This window comes from Neodiprion virginianus, chromosome 5 (assembly GCF_021901495.1).
Source record: "Neodiprion virginianus isolate iyNeoVirg1 chromosome 5, iyNeoVirg1.1, whole genome shotgun sequence".
NCBI lineage: Eukaryota > Metazoa > Arthropoda > Insecta > Hymenoptera > Diprionidae > Neodiprion > Neodiprion virginianus.
The window spans coordinates 7,597,349-7,614,363 of record NC_060881.1 but is presented as its reverse complement, the minus strand read 5'-3'; the positions used below and the strand labels follow the sequence as shown (position 1 = coordinate 7,614,363).

At 37.3% G+C, this 17,015-nt stretch overlaps 2 protein-coding genes and 1 long non-coding RNA gene across 12 annotated transcripts in view; 2 read left to right on the top strand and 1 right to left on the bottom strand.

The window, feature by feature from the left end:
• The window catches only part of LOC124305436 (basigin), a 39,740-nt gene extending 32,721 nt beyond the window's left edge, over positions 1-7,019 (top strand). For 3 of the 5 annotated variants that reach the window (XM_046764890.1, XM_046764889.1, XM_046764893.1), the window contains 3 exons: positions 985-1,302; positions 2,141-2,570; positions 5,385-7,019. In XM_046764890.1, the coding sequence (XP_046620846.1) occupies positions 985-1,302; positions 2,141-2,570; positions 5,385-5,430 (794 nt within the window). In that variant the 3' untranslated portion in view covers positions 5,431-7,019. The remainder of the gene's footprint in view (positions 1-984; positions 1,303-2,140; positions 2,571-5,384) is intronic. The other 2 variants (XR_006908382.1, XM_046764891.1) reach the window with 2 other exon arrangements.
• Positions 7,020-9,448: 2,429 nt separating this feature from the next.
• LOC124305438 (uncharacterized) lies at positions 9,449-10,744 on the top strand. The gene is made up of 2 exons (XR_006908383.1): positions 9,449-9,548; positions 9,599-10,744. It is a non-coding gene; the product is annotated as an uncharacterized LOC124305438 (long non-coding RNA).
• LOC124305432 (uncharacterized) overlaps positions 10,094-17,015 on the bottom strand; it is a 27,531-nt gene continuing 20,609 nt past the window's right edge. For 3 of the 6 annotated variants that reach the window (XM_046764871.1, XM_046764872.1, XM_046764874.1), the window contains 8 exons: positions 16,329-16,772; positions 16,096-16,235; positions 15,887-15,964; positions 15,457-15,796; positions 15,170-15,380; positions 14,845-15,032; positions 14,236-14,402; positions 10,094-12,447 (listed from right to left, as the gene is read on the bottom strand). In XM_046764871.1, coding sequence (XP_046620827.1) covers positions 12,052-12,447; positions 14,236-14,402; positions 14,845-15,032; positions 15,170-15,380; positions 15,457-15,796; positions 15,887-15,964; positions 16,096-16,235; positions 16,329-16,772 — 1,964 coding nt within the window. In that variant the 3' untranslated portion in view covers positions 10,094-12,051. Of the gene's footprint in view, positions 12,448-13,117; positions 13,191-13,457; positions 13,661-14,235; positions 14,403-14,844; positions 15,033-15,169; positions 15,381-15,456; positions 15,797-15,886; positions 15,965-16,095; positions 16,236-16,328; positions 16,773-17,015 lie in introns of all 6 variants that reach the window. The other 3 variants (XR_006908380.1, XM_046764873.1, XR_006908381.1) reach the window with 3 other exon arrangements.

Here is a 17,015-nt window from a genome sequence, read left to right as displayed (position 1 = left end):
AAGTAGAATTCATACGATTCGTTATTGTTCTCGTAATTTGCATTTAGTTGAATTTTGTCTTTATTTAACAACGACAATATCAACCGCATGTCTTATATATTCGCGCACGAATATTATTTGCACGTAGTTACTAGTTATTGACCTTGGAGTTCGTTTTTATACACAACTAATTCTCGACGAAGTCGGAAAATCGAATAGTAATTTGTTATTTACGATTTCACTTCACTTCGGCTTTTCCGACTTTGTCATGTATACTCCATTCGTTGCTCACGACTAATCGCAGTGTATCTTCTACTTTTAACGAATTGACTCTTACGCAAATTATTATCGCAGTTCTTGCACAATATTTCAGCTTTAGAAATATACGTGAAATATGTTATTCGGCTTATAATATAATATTAACCGTAGTTAGACATGGTTTGAAATCACTAAACAGTTATGTATATGTTATAACATTGTTCAAGAAATAACTTCTTGAAGATAATTTCTAATTCCGCCCTAACCAATACCGACAAAACTAATACCATCGCAACAATACATAAACAATTCTATTACATTGTATAAAATATGTATAGCTATTATATTTGCAGTATCCCGAACAACGTCTGTGATATTTCTTTTGTACATATGACGCGTAACCAGTTTCGCTCTATTTTTTCATACAATCTTTTTCTATACGATAAAAAATTCTAATCATCCTGCATACATACGTACAATATCGTACAAATTTCAGTTAGGAGTTCGGATTGTAAATTTTCTTATCAGAGAATGTGGATGTATAATTATAACAAACTAATATTATTAATAAAATGTTATGAGAAAATACGAGATCTGATTGCGTTGAAGATCTTTCCGACGGAATGTAAAATATCATCATATTTACAAGGCTTGCGATTAGCTGGCAATTAAACTCGATATTCGAGCTTAAGCATATATAATAAAATGGATCCCTTTTAATTTCCGTAATTATTTTTATCTGCTTAGAGGCAAACGGGGGTGCATCAACGCAAACTACGCAGTCGGATTCGAGTCTAACGTCGAAAGTTGCATCGGCGTCGAATCCAAATGAGCTGATTTACGCGTATACTGAAAAAAATCTGATTTTACCGTGTAACTTAACTACGGTTACTACCGGTAGCATTACGTGGACGCACAACAACGCAACGTTGAAAGAAACGGACACGCTGAAACTTTCCAAGGATAGAACGCAGCTCAACATCACCAAAGGACTCGAGGATTACATGGGAAATTATACCTGCAGTGCTGGGAGCGGGATGCCAACGCGATTTATGAAAGTTGTCCGTAAGTCAACAATTTCACTATCAACTATTGATCACAAAAATTCTACTCCGCGTCAAATGGAAATTTATCCTAATATTTGCTGATTTCTCATCTCTTGCCGTACAATCAAAATTGATATACATATATATATATATATATATATGTAGTCCTAACGGGCACGAAAATAAACTTATTTTTACTATTCTTTTACGATTTTAAGACCACATTTGACCGAAAAAATGTAGGAAAATAATAAGGAAAAAAAAAGAAAAACAGACTTCAGATGTCACGTGACTGATTTAAGAGTATTTACTAAAATCGGGATAATTTTGACTCGAAACTTCGAATCGATTTGAAATTTATCGCAAAATGATCGTGCTATTGTCGGAAAGTGTGCTTTGATCAGTTAGGGCTGATTAAATGTCGCACAGATTTTTCATCGATTTATTTCTCTGCGAGACGAGCTTTGAGGTTATACTTTGAAAATCGTTCTATCGTTAATTTATACTATAAATTCATCCGTCTCAGCCGATAGCCGAAGCTTACTTACCAAGATCAGAACGACCGCGCAGATAGAAAAACAAAAAAATACAAAACAAAAAAGTCAATAAAACTTACGAAATAATCGGTCACGTGACCCCGTTCTAAAAACACCCGAACGTTGAAATATCCGGAAGTTTTTTAAGTATCGACGATTACAATTACACCGAATAGTTTGAGCATAAGGTGAAACCGAACAAATTTTACTCCCAAGTTTGTTTCTTTTTTTTTTCTTATTGAGTAGGTATAAAAATGAATAAACTTATGCCGTCCTCGTATCGATCGATCGTTTTCTGATTAATTTCACATGAATTCGCAGCTTATCCGATAGTGAAATTACCGTCTCTGGATACGAACGTCGTCGAGGGTGAAAAGCTTCGTTTGACTTGCGAAGTGACGCCGGGTCTCGGTGCCGAAATCGAGTGGATCTTCGACAATGTCACATACACCAAGGGCACGGAACGCATCAACATAACAACCGAAGAAAAGTTGTCGACCCTAACCGTATACGACATTCGGCAGGAGGATCGCGGCAACGTGACTTGCAAGGTTGTCTTTACCAGGACCGTAGACCAGTTCGCATCCAGCTATACGACCCTGCTCAGAGTCACGAACAAGTTTGCAGCCCTTTGGCCCTTCCTCGGTATATGCGCCGAGGTCATCGTACTCTGTGCCATCATCCTCGTCTACGAGAAGAAGCGCAACAAGGCCGAACTCGAAGAGTCCGACACTGACCAGAGTCCAGACACGTGAGGATTTTTCTTCCTTTTCTTCTTCTTCTCCTTCTTCTTCCACTCTTCCGATCGTCGTTCTTTTTCTAATTCGATTAGCTACACTGAGAAAAATTGAGTGAAACAAGTATCGTTAAAAAAACTGTTTGAATATTGTTGGAAATACGAAAACACGAGGCACGCTAGAAAACTAATTTTCATTTTATACCTGGAAGTATATTTTTCGATTATGGTAAAAAATCGGAACTAAAAATTTCTCTCGGTGTACTTCTGATTATAATATACACCATTTGGAGAGGCTGGTTTCGCCGAAAATCTACAATTTTTAACAACCTTGTTTTGAGTATTTATGAAATTCTTACATGCGTTTAGAATCGTTTATACGAACATTGATTTTTAATCACAATAAGAGAAAATACCGGAACGTGTTGCTAACGAAAGATTGACATCGATGCTTCGTTTCGATACGTTTTTTCAAATAGTTGAAAATCTGCTATAAAATTCGTTCGATTTCACTCTACGATCACTCATTTTATTCAAAAGTCTATTTTCTAAAAAATTATTGAAATCGAGCTTCTTTTTTTTTGTCTCGTTTCCATTAGTCATAAAATTTTATGTTACCATTTGTTAATCGTAATCGATGTCGAGAAAAATCCAACGAATCTGCCAGATTCGCAACAATTTTGAAGCAATCCGAAACGAAGAATCGATAAATTAACTTTTGATTATAATTCCGGTGTTTGTTGTCGTGTTCTTAAAGAGTTGCTTTTCCACCCCGCGAATACGACAACAATTTACAAATACCAGACGCCCGATTGTTGCGCGATAAAATTGATAAAAAAAAAAAAAAAAAAAAACGTATCGATTTTCGGTCAACCAAAAAACCTCCTTGGGCATCCACAAACCGCAACAGGCGTTTCACTCTCTCTCTCTCCTCTCCCCGCCTTTCCTTTATTCAACCTTTCCGAAGCGCCGAGCCGAGCCGCAAGCTGTTACCATCGTACCGAAACAACGCTATAAAAGAAGAATCCGAGACGTTAGTCTAGACCGTGGAAAAGTTGGCGGGCGGTAAAAATAAAAAAAAAAAAAAAAACAAATAAATAAATAAATAACACGAGACGAGAGTAGGTGGATCTCGGAGAATAAAATAGTAGCCAGACGGCGTTTGCCAAGGCGTTGAAAATTTCATCGGAGATCGTATAACGTAATAACAACGATAATTGCAATCAAACAAGTATTTTATCACCATTCTCGGTGTAATGAAACTTTTTTTTTTTTTTTTTCTCCGCGACTCAGCTTCCACTTCGTCTGTACACGCACCTTTGCGCAACATCTCAATTCTCACGTACGTGCGATGTCATTTTTTCTTGAATCCATTTTTCATTCCACGCGAAAATTTGCCTCTCCTCGCATTATTCTTGCTGTTTTTTTTTTTATTGCCCGGCCCACCGTTACCGTCGCAGGAAATTGACGTCGACGCAAGAGGAGCACTACATACCTCTTCAAGGGCCACTTCCTCCCTCCGAACTTCCGGTCCAACCCCCGATCACCCCGCCTACGAACCCCACAGTTTACGACCACAAAGCTGTTCATTTCCAGAATACCTCGTCGTCCCGAGATCAACGACGAAATTTATCACTGAGGTCCGCTCCTCCCGCGCTTCCTCCCAACTTTGGCTTAACCCTGGTCTAAACATCCGTTCGTACCTTAACCTTTGCCTTTGCCTTTGTCTTTGGCCTTTACCTGAACCACACCAATCGCGTTGTTACTTTGACTTGTGTTCAAAGATACGCTTGAATCGCTTCGGTATTACTCGGAAGAAAATCGACATTTAGAGATGATATTTTAACGGGGTTGTAATTCTGATTCCTTGCAGCGTGCTGCGATTTGTTTATCACGAATTTGATATTTTAAATTTGAAAAAGAAAAGTAAAATAAATAATCTACGATACACGAAGAAAAAGTTCGGAATTAGAAAAACTTTCATAATCTGCGCAAGTCATTTTTATTGACTACATTACGATTATAATTTACAATCAGCAATACGATTCCGGAATCGATTGTCATCGGGTTTCAAGTTTGATCTAATTTTCAATTTTAAATATACTCGTCGGAAAGAAAGCCGAACTTTTTTTCTCAGGTAACACGTTTTCGTGTTAATTGTGAATTTAACAATATTTCCGTACAGAAGTAATCACGTGCGAGACTTTTATTTCTCTGGAGGAAAAATTTTATCAAAATCAGAGAAAGAAAAACAATGTACGATTTTTGCATTGACAGTTTTCTTTTTCTTTTTACTCTCTTTCTCGTGATTCTTTAACTCAGCTTCAGAATAAAATCGACATTTTTGACGTGTTTATCAATGTTGTATAACATCGTTCACACGTGTTCGCGAATATAATTAATTGACAATCGAGATGCAAGTTATATTTGTTGAAAACTGAAATATTTTTTTGTGTGTGTTTTTTTTCGCCGCGTGATCAGCCCCGATTTTTCATATCCAATGAATTTTTTACGCCGCGTTTACGATTTGATTGTTAATATCGTTAGCGGTAAACGCTGAATCCCACATCTTCGAATCTGGAAGATCCCCTTGTCCGCTTTTGTAAGTATAACCCAATAACCTAATTAATTCCACTTCTCCGTGCTTTGATATGTTTTCCTATTCAAATTATCCCTCATTTAATTCCTCAAAATGCGAATCTTTCATTTATCCAGATTAAGAATGAATGAAGAAAAAAAAAAAAAAAAAAAATGCTGTACTTATCTAGTCGCAAATAATTGTTTGACTTCTGAATACATTTATATCGTCATGATATTTTTTCCCCGCAGCAAACCGACGCCGAACAAAGATTCCGAAGTCAGGCAGCGAAAGTGAATGAAATTTTGAATGGAAAATATTTCACAAAGAACAAATGGAAGGGGAAGGATAATTAAGGGATAACAAATAATAAGAACAAAAGAAAAGATGCGCGAGGATGAATGTAATCGAAAATTGATAAATGATGGAAACGAAGAATTTAGTCGGTTGGAAAAGAGAGGATAGAAAAAAATCAATAAATAAAAATTACAAAATACTACCGAAAGGAAAAAAGGCACGTGCAAGAAGATGGGATGATTCGAGAAATATAGAAAAATTTTACGAGATGCCGGAAGAAAAATCAGCAAATCCTTACCATTTGTTGTATTTATTTCAAGGTTTTTTTTTTTCTTTGCATCCTTTTTTTCTTTTTAATTACTCATAAATTATGGTATCTCATTTTACCTTTATCGTCATTCGTTACCGGTATTGGTATATGCATTATTTCATATACGCTTTGATAGCTCTTCACTTGTTATTGTTATACTGTAAAATATGTATAATTTGAAAAAACTAAGAAATTTTGTTTCTCTTGTTTGAATCGCTTTGAAATTCTGTATAGCGAGAAGAAATTTCAACCAAACGTTGGAATTAAAAAGTGATTCACAGCGAGTTTACAAAAATGTTTAACGAGACGGTCGTTTTTTGATCATTTCGAAGTTAAAAAAAAAAAAAAAAAATAAAACAAGTAAAAAAAAAAAATTAGAACCGCGTGTAAATTCTTCCTAAAATTCCTCAATTTTCGTATCATCTGCGTATTATAATTTCGTACATTGCTGTTTAAAAATTAATTACGTATAATCACTCTTTAATGACCAATCAAGTTTTTTATAAAAAAGAAAAAAAAAAAAATTAGTACACGGCAATCGGTAATATTTCAAAGATATTTTTATCATCGGGATAAATTTAATTCTGTTGCGTAATTGAAACGAAATTACAAACCGTCGAGTAACGGAGGCCTGCAAACATCATCAGGGTCATCATCTCAGCGTTTCCCTAATTCGGACAAATCTTATTTGAAAGAAGAAAACGACAAGAACAACTTTTGATCGTATTTGCGGAATTGGAAAAAAAACAAAAAAAAAAAAAAAAAGGATTCAACGAAGAAGCAAAAATGATCCAAATTACTAGCTACGTGTATAAATTAGAGAAAGAGGAAGAAGAGGAGGACAACTAAGCAGCAACGGGGGATAGAAATGTTTTTCACCGGAAATTCCACGCTGTTGTTTTATCGATCCGCGCACCATCGGAAGCGTCTCTTCGTAACAAATCCAACTCGTCATATTTCAGTTAAAAACCAAGTAGCCAATAGTAAGATCTGAGGACTCCTTTTAAAACCTTTTTTTTTTTTTTTAAAAGATATCCGCACCCGAAGCGACGGAACTGAGAATATGAACACAATTTAAATAGACGATAACGAATAAGTGATGAAATTAAGTAAAATAATAATACGTATATTACTCATACGCATGCGCATGTATAAATATGTTCACGTAAATACATTCAAATAATGTGCAAAACCACGTGTAACGTGTGTAATAACGGAAAGAAAGAAAGAAAAAGAAAAAAAATGAAACAAGCGTTTTACCCGGTCCTTGTTTTTACATGAAATATTTGAGTAACGATATTACATTATCCTTAATTACTCTGCGGAATGTTTACAAATTGGCAAACAATCGGACTCAAAGTCCGCGTTGAAAATTCGATTGTAGTTCATTTCAGGTTAAACGGCTATTCTCTTTTGTCCACGGATGAAATTTTCTAATTTCTCCGTAAATAATTCGTCACAGATGAAAAATATTTCGCACGTGCAACGAAGGATAATCGTAACTAAAATCGTTTCGAAACATTCGTCGTGTCATACGAATGAATAATTAATGAAATCAATGCTACACGAAAAGCTTATTCAAACGTACGTAAGAAGAAAAAATAGGTGAAATATTTCAGTCTTTTGCAATGAATCCGTAGTATTTCTTTAAGAATAAAAAAAGACGATAATTTTAAAAAGAAATTTTTTTTTTTTTTATTTTCGAGAAAGGAGACGACGGCGCCAAATTATAAAAAAACCAGCGACGGTACTTACAACAGGCGATATGTAATTATATCGAGATTGTTGATTATTCGTTGATTCGCAAAACGAGACCAGTGATGATTTTTTTTTCTCGTACAAGAAAACACACACGTTACATTATAAATACAATAAATTACTATTAAAATTAAAATTACAATTATTATTATTATTAGTTATGAAATATCATTATAACATTATCATTGTTATATTGTCATTATTATTTTAATTAATAATATTATTATTGATATCGTTATTGTTAATGTTATTAAATTAACAGTTATCATTATTATTACTAAAATTACTACATTATTAAGAATGAATTATTATCGATAAAAATATATGAATTATATTATACATATAATATATGCATCTGTAGTACCGTAAATTGCATCGGGAGAATCAGCCGTGATTGAATTGAAAAATTTTAGAACCGAGAGTTTCGGCGAGGAAGAAAAATCGAAAGAATAACGATGGTGGAAATTTGTTTCTAACGATTTGACGACGTGCTTTTGGCAACGGTGTTTCTCTCCCTTGCTCGTATCTCGGTCTTGTCGCGATGTAAATAGAGTTCTCAATTATTAATGAATCGAACAAAACAAAAAAAAAAAATATATATATAAATATATATAAATATATACGAATATCTACCGTCAGTTTTACAAAGTACGATTTTTGTTGATCGGGATTCGACAGGTTTTAATTTCAACGGCAAAAATCGTTGAGCTCTCCCCTCATCGGTTATACAATTCTAAATACCTGTAATATGCTGGCAATTAATATTCGTCAACGTCGCGTTAATTCACATACCGTTATAATTTATTAAACATATTAGAAAGACGCGTTGCAGGTATATTTCCAGGCTAATGATTTATAGATATTCCGCGCGAATGAATGATAGAAAATTTAATCTTTCTCGTTGATATATTGTATAATATATTGTATACTACTAACAAGTTCAACAACACCGCGATTCCTTCTATAATACACCGAATAGATGCGTTTATTCGTTCCTTTACGGAATTCACGCTGTAATAAGTAAGTAACATTATTATAATATACGCGCATATAATATGCGTATAAAAATTATTATTCAGATATCAATTAAACGATTATTTTGAACGATAAAAAAGAAAAAAAAACAACAAAAATACCTATGCCTTTGAAATCGGTTGAATAAACAATTATTGACACGTTGACAAAAATCCTGAACCTTGCTTTTATTCAGCTCTCTTTTTGGATGAATTTTATACCGTCGTATAATATTTCTTTGGTGCGGTTCTTTTTTTCTCTCTCTCTCTTTCTTTCTTATTTTCTGTAATATGGTTTTGAATATTATTATATCAGTCGAAGGATGAAGAGGAATAAAAAAAAAAAAGAACAAAAACAAAATGAAGCAGAAGAAGATGAAAATTACGGAAACTTCCAATCAGGTACAATATACGCAATTTATCGTACCAATCACGTGCATGAATTTTCTGAATTTCTTTTTTTTCACTTCTATGAAATCGTCGTAATTACTGAATCTTGAACAATTCAACTTCTATCCGTGCCAAATGTTGGTTCACGGTTTTATACCATGTAGTAAACTATCGTTGCAAATCTGAACGATGGTGGGCAAGTTGAGCGGTGTATAAAAAACAAAAAAAAAAAAAAATCAAAGTTAATGATGGAAAGAGAAAAAAAAAAAAAAACATATACATATATTTTCGTAAGGAATGTATGATATTTGTTCAAATTAAATGTAAACTCAAATGGGATCTCTTTCGTTTGCCTAATAATTTTACTTGTACGAGATTTCATGAAACTTCTTACTTTGATCTTCAAAGAGCCACGGATTAACGGAGCGAATAATATAACGCGAGAAAAAGAAAACACTGATGGGGAGAAAAAAGAGAAGCAAAAGCTTGTAAGCAAATATACAAGTGGGAAAAAAAAACGAAAAAAGAAAGGCAAATAACATTCAAGACAGATCGGAAGTGCAGAGGAAAAAGGGAAGCTAGCCTAAAGCTAAAGCTTTTTCTAAACTTTTCAGCAGCGATGGGCGTTATTCTTTAAAAAAAAATTCGTTAATAATATTTGAAACCTCCGCTAAAGTCTATCTTGCGGAGTGATTAGCCTACTCCTTAAAATTCTACGCCTGTGAGTCTTAATTGTGACTTCCGAGGGTTTCAATTTGCCTTTCTCTTTCTCTCTCTCTCTCTCTCTATCAACTTTTCTCGAGTAATCTCTTGCTCCCGATTTTTTTATGCGCTATTCGATAACAGATTTGTTCTCCCCCCTTTTTTTTTTTTATTTCCTTTCCATTACGAAATTGTTATTTTCTGATTTCCTCGACAATTGGGTAAGTGCGGATGATTAAGGAGACAGATTAGATTTGGGTTATAAAAATTATACAAATATACTTTATTACAGGATAATGATTTCGCTTCATTCATCATTTGTTACATATATATATATAGGTATATATATAATGGGGTGCTTACCATCAATTATTTTCATACTAAAGCCTGTATATACAGGGTTAATTGTAACGTATATTATATGTGAAAAAAGGATGAAAATAACACCCCGTCTATCCAATTTTAAAAATTAATCGTCACTCGACTCGCGTTTCTGAGCATTCGATAAATTGCCTCAGTTTTTTTTTTTTTTTTTTTTTAAATTGTTTGCGAAAACCGTCCGAATGATTTACAAATAAAATTTTCTATTGAACACTGTAACACCAGTTTATAATCCGAAGTTTCCCGCTTATCAATTTGACCAAAAAATTCATTTGACTAGAGCGGTAAATTGGAAATTACGCTTTTCGGAGCTGAGAAAAGCTCTGCGTGCAAAAATTATTGTTCAAATCGAATACAGGGATACTGACAATTGTTGGAAAGGCCCTTACATTGTTATAATTTATGTATGACATCTAATGCCAACAGTTGTATATATATATATTCCAAATATATATAATATATAGCTAAGATATAAGGTAACTTATGTATAAATAGCACGTATTCTTATGAAAATATACATGTGTGTGTGCGTGTGTGCGCAATATATAAAAAATATTAACGTATGCATATACATGTATATACTTAACAATCGTTATTACCGTTATTTTTATTGTTATTATTTAATTAAGCTAATGTACATGCTGCGCGCCGTTTGTTCTGTCGAAGTAAATCTTTGTAGGCATCGATGAATTAAAAGTGAAAATGAATGTTCGTTTGGAAGTGACAGAAGAAAGGGGACGAAAAAGAAACGCGGTTGAGGGGGAAAAAAAAAAAAAAAAAAAAAAAAAAAAAAAAAAGTGACTGATGGATAGTTAAGGACGCGGACAGATACCGGATATAATTGCAGAAATGAATAATTTGGCCGGACATTTGTCGGCGACAGGAACAAACAGCCGCGGAATAGCTTTGTAATTAATTACAAGGCACTCGTCGGGCGCTATGCATATACGTATAAATACGTAATTTCCTCGCCTCGAATTCAACTCTGACAACAGTAACGACGAGTTAGTTTAGTGCGCTTGGTCTATTTACATTATTTTAACGGAAAACGGTGTAACGGAGTTAACTCTTGACAATTGATGGGAATCCGAATGAGGATTCGGTCGGGTTGTAATTATTCATTGGAAAATTCAATATCTGAGACTGTCGGTGATAATCAAGTCGTATGGATGAAGTTGTGTTCAGTCTTTCCACGAAGTAAGTTTATTTTTATCGACAAATATGACAAATTGACAGGATTTTAAAGAGATTGCAATTAGTTGGAGAAAAACAAAAACAAAAAAAAAAATCAATTGGCTGAATTAATTTTAATTTTCAACTAATTTAACTTGGTATCAAAGATCGGGAAATAATCTTTCGTTACAAATAAACGGCAGAGAATTTCGTGTTGTAAATTTTTTCGACAAAGACGGTTGATCTTTAGAGTTGCAAAAAAAGAAAGAAAGAAAGAAAAAAAAAAATAAATAAACTAAAAAACTTTCATCGATGCTCTTTCATTCAGAGAGTTTGAGATGCCAGCCAATTGTTCAACTCCCATGAAATCGTCGTTGATTTTTAACGATCAATAAGTTGTACACTTACCCAACAAGTTTGAAGATGTCTTGAACATTGCGCGATAAATGTTTTTTTTTTTTTTCTTACGCCCAAAGTAATTACAATCAGACGGAATCTTTGCATATTATTTCCCACTTGTCGAAATACGAACTCATCCCGATTTCCCCAGATCGTTGGTTATATATTCGGTAAAATGCAGTTTACTAAATTACAAACAATGATGCATGACCGTGAATACACGTATCATATATATATATATTGTAATAATACGACTCTTTCTCCTTAGAATCTTGCAATATTCAACACTGCACTGTAAGCACACGGAGAAAACGGTTGAAAAAAGAAAAAGAAGAAAACAGAAATGAAAACAAATCATTTCGTGCAAGTCCAAGCGGTTCGAAATAATCGTTATCGAGCTCGTCTGCGGTATAACGGATATAAAATTACACATTAAACAACATTAAATTGATAAATTACATTAGTACTGGGCCTTAGAAAGGGTTGGATATCACCTTACTTCGGCTGATTACCATAGTCAACGTAAACGCGTACCACTTCACCGCTGTACTTTCGTTGGCTCGGCATAAAGTAAAAGTCCGGTTGTTGGGGGCCCGACCCGTTGGGCCCCTTGAACCGTTGGTTCCTACGGTCCTGGGTGTAGTAGCCCGGCTGCGGGGGCGGGGGTTGTCGGGGCCCTGGGGCCCTCGGAAGGCTGTACGTTGCGCGGGGCCCGGCTATCTGCTGGGTGGGCCTGACGCCGTCGGGTTCCATGGCGGTTTCCCGGGGCCTCGGGAGGCTGGATACGGGCGGAGGAGCTTTCTCCTCCGTCTCGAACGCCTCGAAAGCGAAATTCGTGTTTGCCCCAGAGTTGTAATCCTTCCACGCGTTGTTCGTGGTTATCAGCTGATCCTGGAACAAAAATATTTACATCCTTTAACCGGAGATCCTCTCCTTCGGCCTTGCGACACCCTGTTTCTGGATAATTGTGTACTTATGTCATTTGAAAAAGAGGTAAAAAAAAAACAAAAAAAAAAAAGGAACAAGAAAAAAACTTGACACAATTAAACTTCAGCTCTGCAGTCGCGTGCTCTCTCTTCATTTCATTTTACACACCACATGCTATACAGAGTGAATTCCTAACAACTGCATGGTTCGTTGTCTGCTGGAGTTTAATGCGCACGCGTCACAATCCGAGAGGCAATTATTTGCCAGGTTGACCAACTGTCTAAAACCTCTAAAATTTCGACAGCTTACGGTCGCGATTGTGCTCAATTTATAACTGTTAGAATTTTTTAGGTTAGAGACAGTTGGTCAACCTGACAAATAATTGCTCTCGGATTGTGGCTCGTGCGCATTGAACTCCAGCAGACAACTAACCATGCAGTCGTTAGGAATTCACTCTGTGTAATATAATTGTATTTTTAATCACACAACACATGCTGTTGTCGGTAAAATTGTGCTGTGATTTTTTTTATATCATATCTAGCTGTGCAAAAGCGTGAATTATTGTATATATATATATATATTTAGAATTCGTGCAAGGTGCAGGATAAACAGATAGATAGATATGTAAACATACTCTGCAAGGACCGCGCCGAGTGTATTCATCAATTTCGTTTACGGTATTTGGGTCGGAAGATGTTCGGTTAGATCTGCAATTTGCGAGAGTGATATTTATCTAACGAGCGATTAACCAACCACCGTCGATGATGAAATTTCAAACAGATTAGTAGGTAAAACAATCGCGCCGTTTTTGCGGGACCAAACAAAAAACAAAAAAAAAAAAAAAAAAATAATCAAATATTTTTTTTCCTCATTATCTTCTATTGAACAAAATGAGAGAAAAAAATAGAAAATTGAACAAAGACAAGCGCATGAAAGTAACACAAAAGATATAGAAAGAAAGGATATTAATGTACCTTGGTAGGGAAAATTGACATTCATAGATATGCTACCAGTTCGAGGCGGGCCGGTGCATATTTGGCGGAAAATGTTGGTGGTGGTTGTTGTATTGATAGTTGTTTTGACTTTGATGACGTAACTGCGTCGTATTCGAGTTTGGGTGATGAATTGGATTCATTGAAGCAGGAGAAGAAGCCTGAAGTGGGAGCGCGTACACCCTCTGCGGGAGGAGCGAAGTCGCGTCAACCGAGTCAACGAGTCATGCAACATAAGCAAGCATAAAGAAAAAAAATAAAAAAATAAAAATATATATATATATAAATAAAATAACAAAGAAAACGTCGGGTTTTTTTTTTTTTTTTTTCTTCTCATCGTTAATTCACTCTCAACAGCCTCGTGAAGGTTATTAATTCTAAACTACGTTCTGTTGATACAATAAATTTATCAGGTATACAATTCAGTTCTACGTGCGGTCTTCTCGCGCGTTTCATCGATACGGTTATGCACAGTGAGTGAAAAAAAAATCACACGGTTAAAACGCAACAAAAAAAAAAAAAAAAAAAAAAAAACAAATAGCGACAGAGACAGAGACAACAGTGATCGGAGGAAAAAAAAAATAACAACATATTTCGACGAACAAGCACAGTTTCAACAAATTGAGTCGTTTTCAAAGTTCTTACGGCGCTTCTTCGTCGTTCAAGGTTACAAGGAAGGGCTTCTTTCATCCCACCGGTTAACAAGTTCGTACGGTTAATGTTAGGTACTGTAGTGTAAAATTTTTACTCATGGTTTTACCTTTGACGTTCGTTTCCTCGAACGATAAAGGGTGCAAGTTGCCTGGAGAAGCGCCAATGCTACAAGGGCAGCTACGCAACCAACGATAACGTACAGTTTTGTGGAACCGAGTAGAAGTCCCGTTGTACTAGGCGAAGAGGCCTCGTCCTCGTCGGAAATGTCCGTGACTGAAAATGAAAAACCAAAACTCTTAACGAAGCTGTATTAATTTGGCTTCTTCCGGAGTGCCGTGATTATATCTATGCTGTGGGATCGATTAATTCATTTCTTACGGATACTGCGACGTTCGGTTTGGCGGCCATTCTGAACTTCGAGCTACTGTATATTCGCAAATTATTATCGTAAGATGGAAGGTAATTGGAAGGATTGCTACATCAGGCGAACTGAGGAAACGAAATGCAAATTAAGATTAAAACTTTTAATTGATTCTCTCGGTTCGTACAACCGACAATCGTTCCGTTCGCTTTTATATCCTCTTATTTTTCAAGCCTCCGATTTAATTACCACGGGTGTAAATATACGAAGAGAATAAAACGGCTATCGTTCGCGGAGTTTCCGAACTTTGGCAATGTAATATCTCCAGGCAAGGTCAGGCTCTCAATGGCTTACTTTGTGGCGCTTTGAAGACCAGATATTGTGGGTCTACCCGAAGGGTTCCGACGCGCCCAGTGACCAGTGTCTCGTTCAGGGCCCCTCTGGCCATCGCTTCCGTGTCTTCGGGCCTCAAGGCCCGACCCTTTTCCTCATTTTTGTCGAGGATTAGGTTCATCTTGGCAAGGATCGATTCTCCGTCGGATCTGCGATGGGTGAAAACGACGCCATAAATTATTAGCCAACTCTTTGTTCTGGTAGACGGTCTTCTGACCCGTGTTTACGCGCATCCGCGAATTATTGACGCGTGGAATGAGAACGCGTTATATTCGTGCACACTCACCTCTCGAGTTGGTTCAATTTGACCTCATAGAAGCCGGGAACCTTGCTCAGAGCCGGTTTAAAGCTGTCTGCAATCGTGTTTGATATCGTTTCGAACTCTGGAGTGTTGGGATCCGGCGCCTGGAACCCGTCCCCTAGGTCCAAAAGTTTTACCTCAAAGTCGTAGACGAGCCTGGGAGGACCGGGAGTGGCTGGCGCGTCCTCATCGAACTCTGAACGGGAATTGAACGAGTTTATTCAGGTACCTTACCGGGGGCTTGAGCTGGAATTCAAGAGCGGTAAACTCACCGTCGCCGCAGGACCTGACGCATATCCTATCGCTCGATATCATCGGTACCGTCTCGTGTTTCTTGAGCTTTTTGTTAACGGCGTTGAAGAGGCCTCCCTTGATCGGAAACATCATGTAGACGCAGTGCTCGTCCGTGATTGAAATATCCTTGGAGTCTCTCGTCGACCGTTTTCTAGTGAAATTGAGGGTCGTGAATCCGTCCTCGATTTTTCCGGACCGTTCAAGAATGTCCTGCGACTCGTCCAAAAGCGGGGAATTGTACCCGCTGATCCAAGTGTCCATGACGAACGGCTGACCAGTCAGCTTGTTGACCCATCCTATTATCGCGTCGGTTTGCGACTGGGAACCAATCGGAAGGATGATTACCATACATCGATAGTTATTGAGATCATTTTTAACGGATGAATAATTCCGGTCGTATCGACTCACCATTTTTTCGTCGTTGGACAATCCTATGCCCGTCCATTTGTCGGTGTGAGAAGTTACGATGGTGAAAGCCAGCAAGTCCTTGAAAATAAACAGCACGTTATTCAAACTGCCCAATCTTGGACGCCGCGTCGGTGAGACATGCTCGCGCGGCGTTTGCGCGATGGATTGTAAAAAGGAACGGGAAAGAGGCTTTATTAGCCACATTGTACCTTTTTGGCCTTGTAGACCCATCGTGCGGCGTACTCGCACGTACCGTTCTTCAAGGAACAATGTCTCGGATACCGCCATTCTCCGCCGCAGCCTCCACCTTCGAGTGGTGCGTGACCACCGGACTCGGTCTTGTGCTCGTCTGCGATAACGTTGAATTTATAGATTACGATAAGTACAAGGAGTTGACCCATTTCCAAAGCTGGCTGCAATTAATCAGCAACATGGTACTCACCGAGGAAGTTTATGCTTGTGAAGCCTCGCTGCGAGCTGTGACCGTGGTACTTGAGCTCGTCCGGCTTGTAGAAGTCCTTCACGGACACTTTGCTCTTTTCCACACCGCTCGGCGGGTCGTGGACGTAGCTTCCTGGCTCCTGACCCTTGGCCCAGATCACGTGCATCGCAGAGTCGACTATCTCGTGGTCCGCGAGTCCGGTGTCGTTGAGTTTCTTCCTGAAGACTATTGTCGTCACGCCATCCTTCTCGAAGCCCATTGCAGCCGTGAGGCCGTCCTGACCACCCCAGAACGCGTCCGGACGCGGCGTAGATCGATCTCTCGTGTAATAATCTCCGATTCGGTGCGTCATGCCGACCGCGCTGCCGATCACGATGTCCGTACAGTCCATTGGATTGAAATCGTGCTTAGGAGTGTATTTATGAACCGCCGATGGTGTTGGAGCTTGATAATTAAAAAATGTATCATTAGTAGACCGAGCCGCGACGCTTATAACTGTAAACGAATATTGCTGTTACCGTCGGTCATTATTATCATCGATAATATTATTGCGGTCTTACGACTAACCCGGTGGATCGGACTAAGGTATTTTACGTCTGCCCACATTCGAGGAGATAATCAACAGTTGTATAACACTCACTCGGGTACGGTCAATTCTATTGAATTCGAAGCAGCATTCGTTGTTCT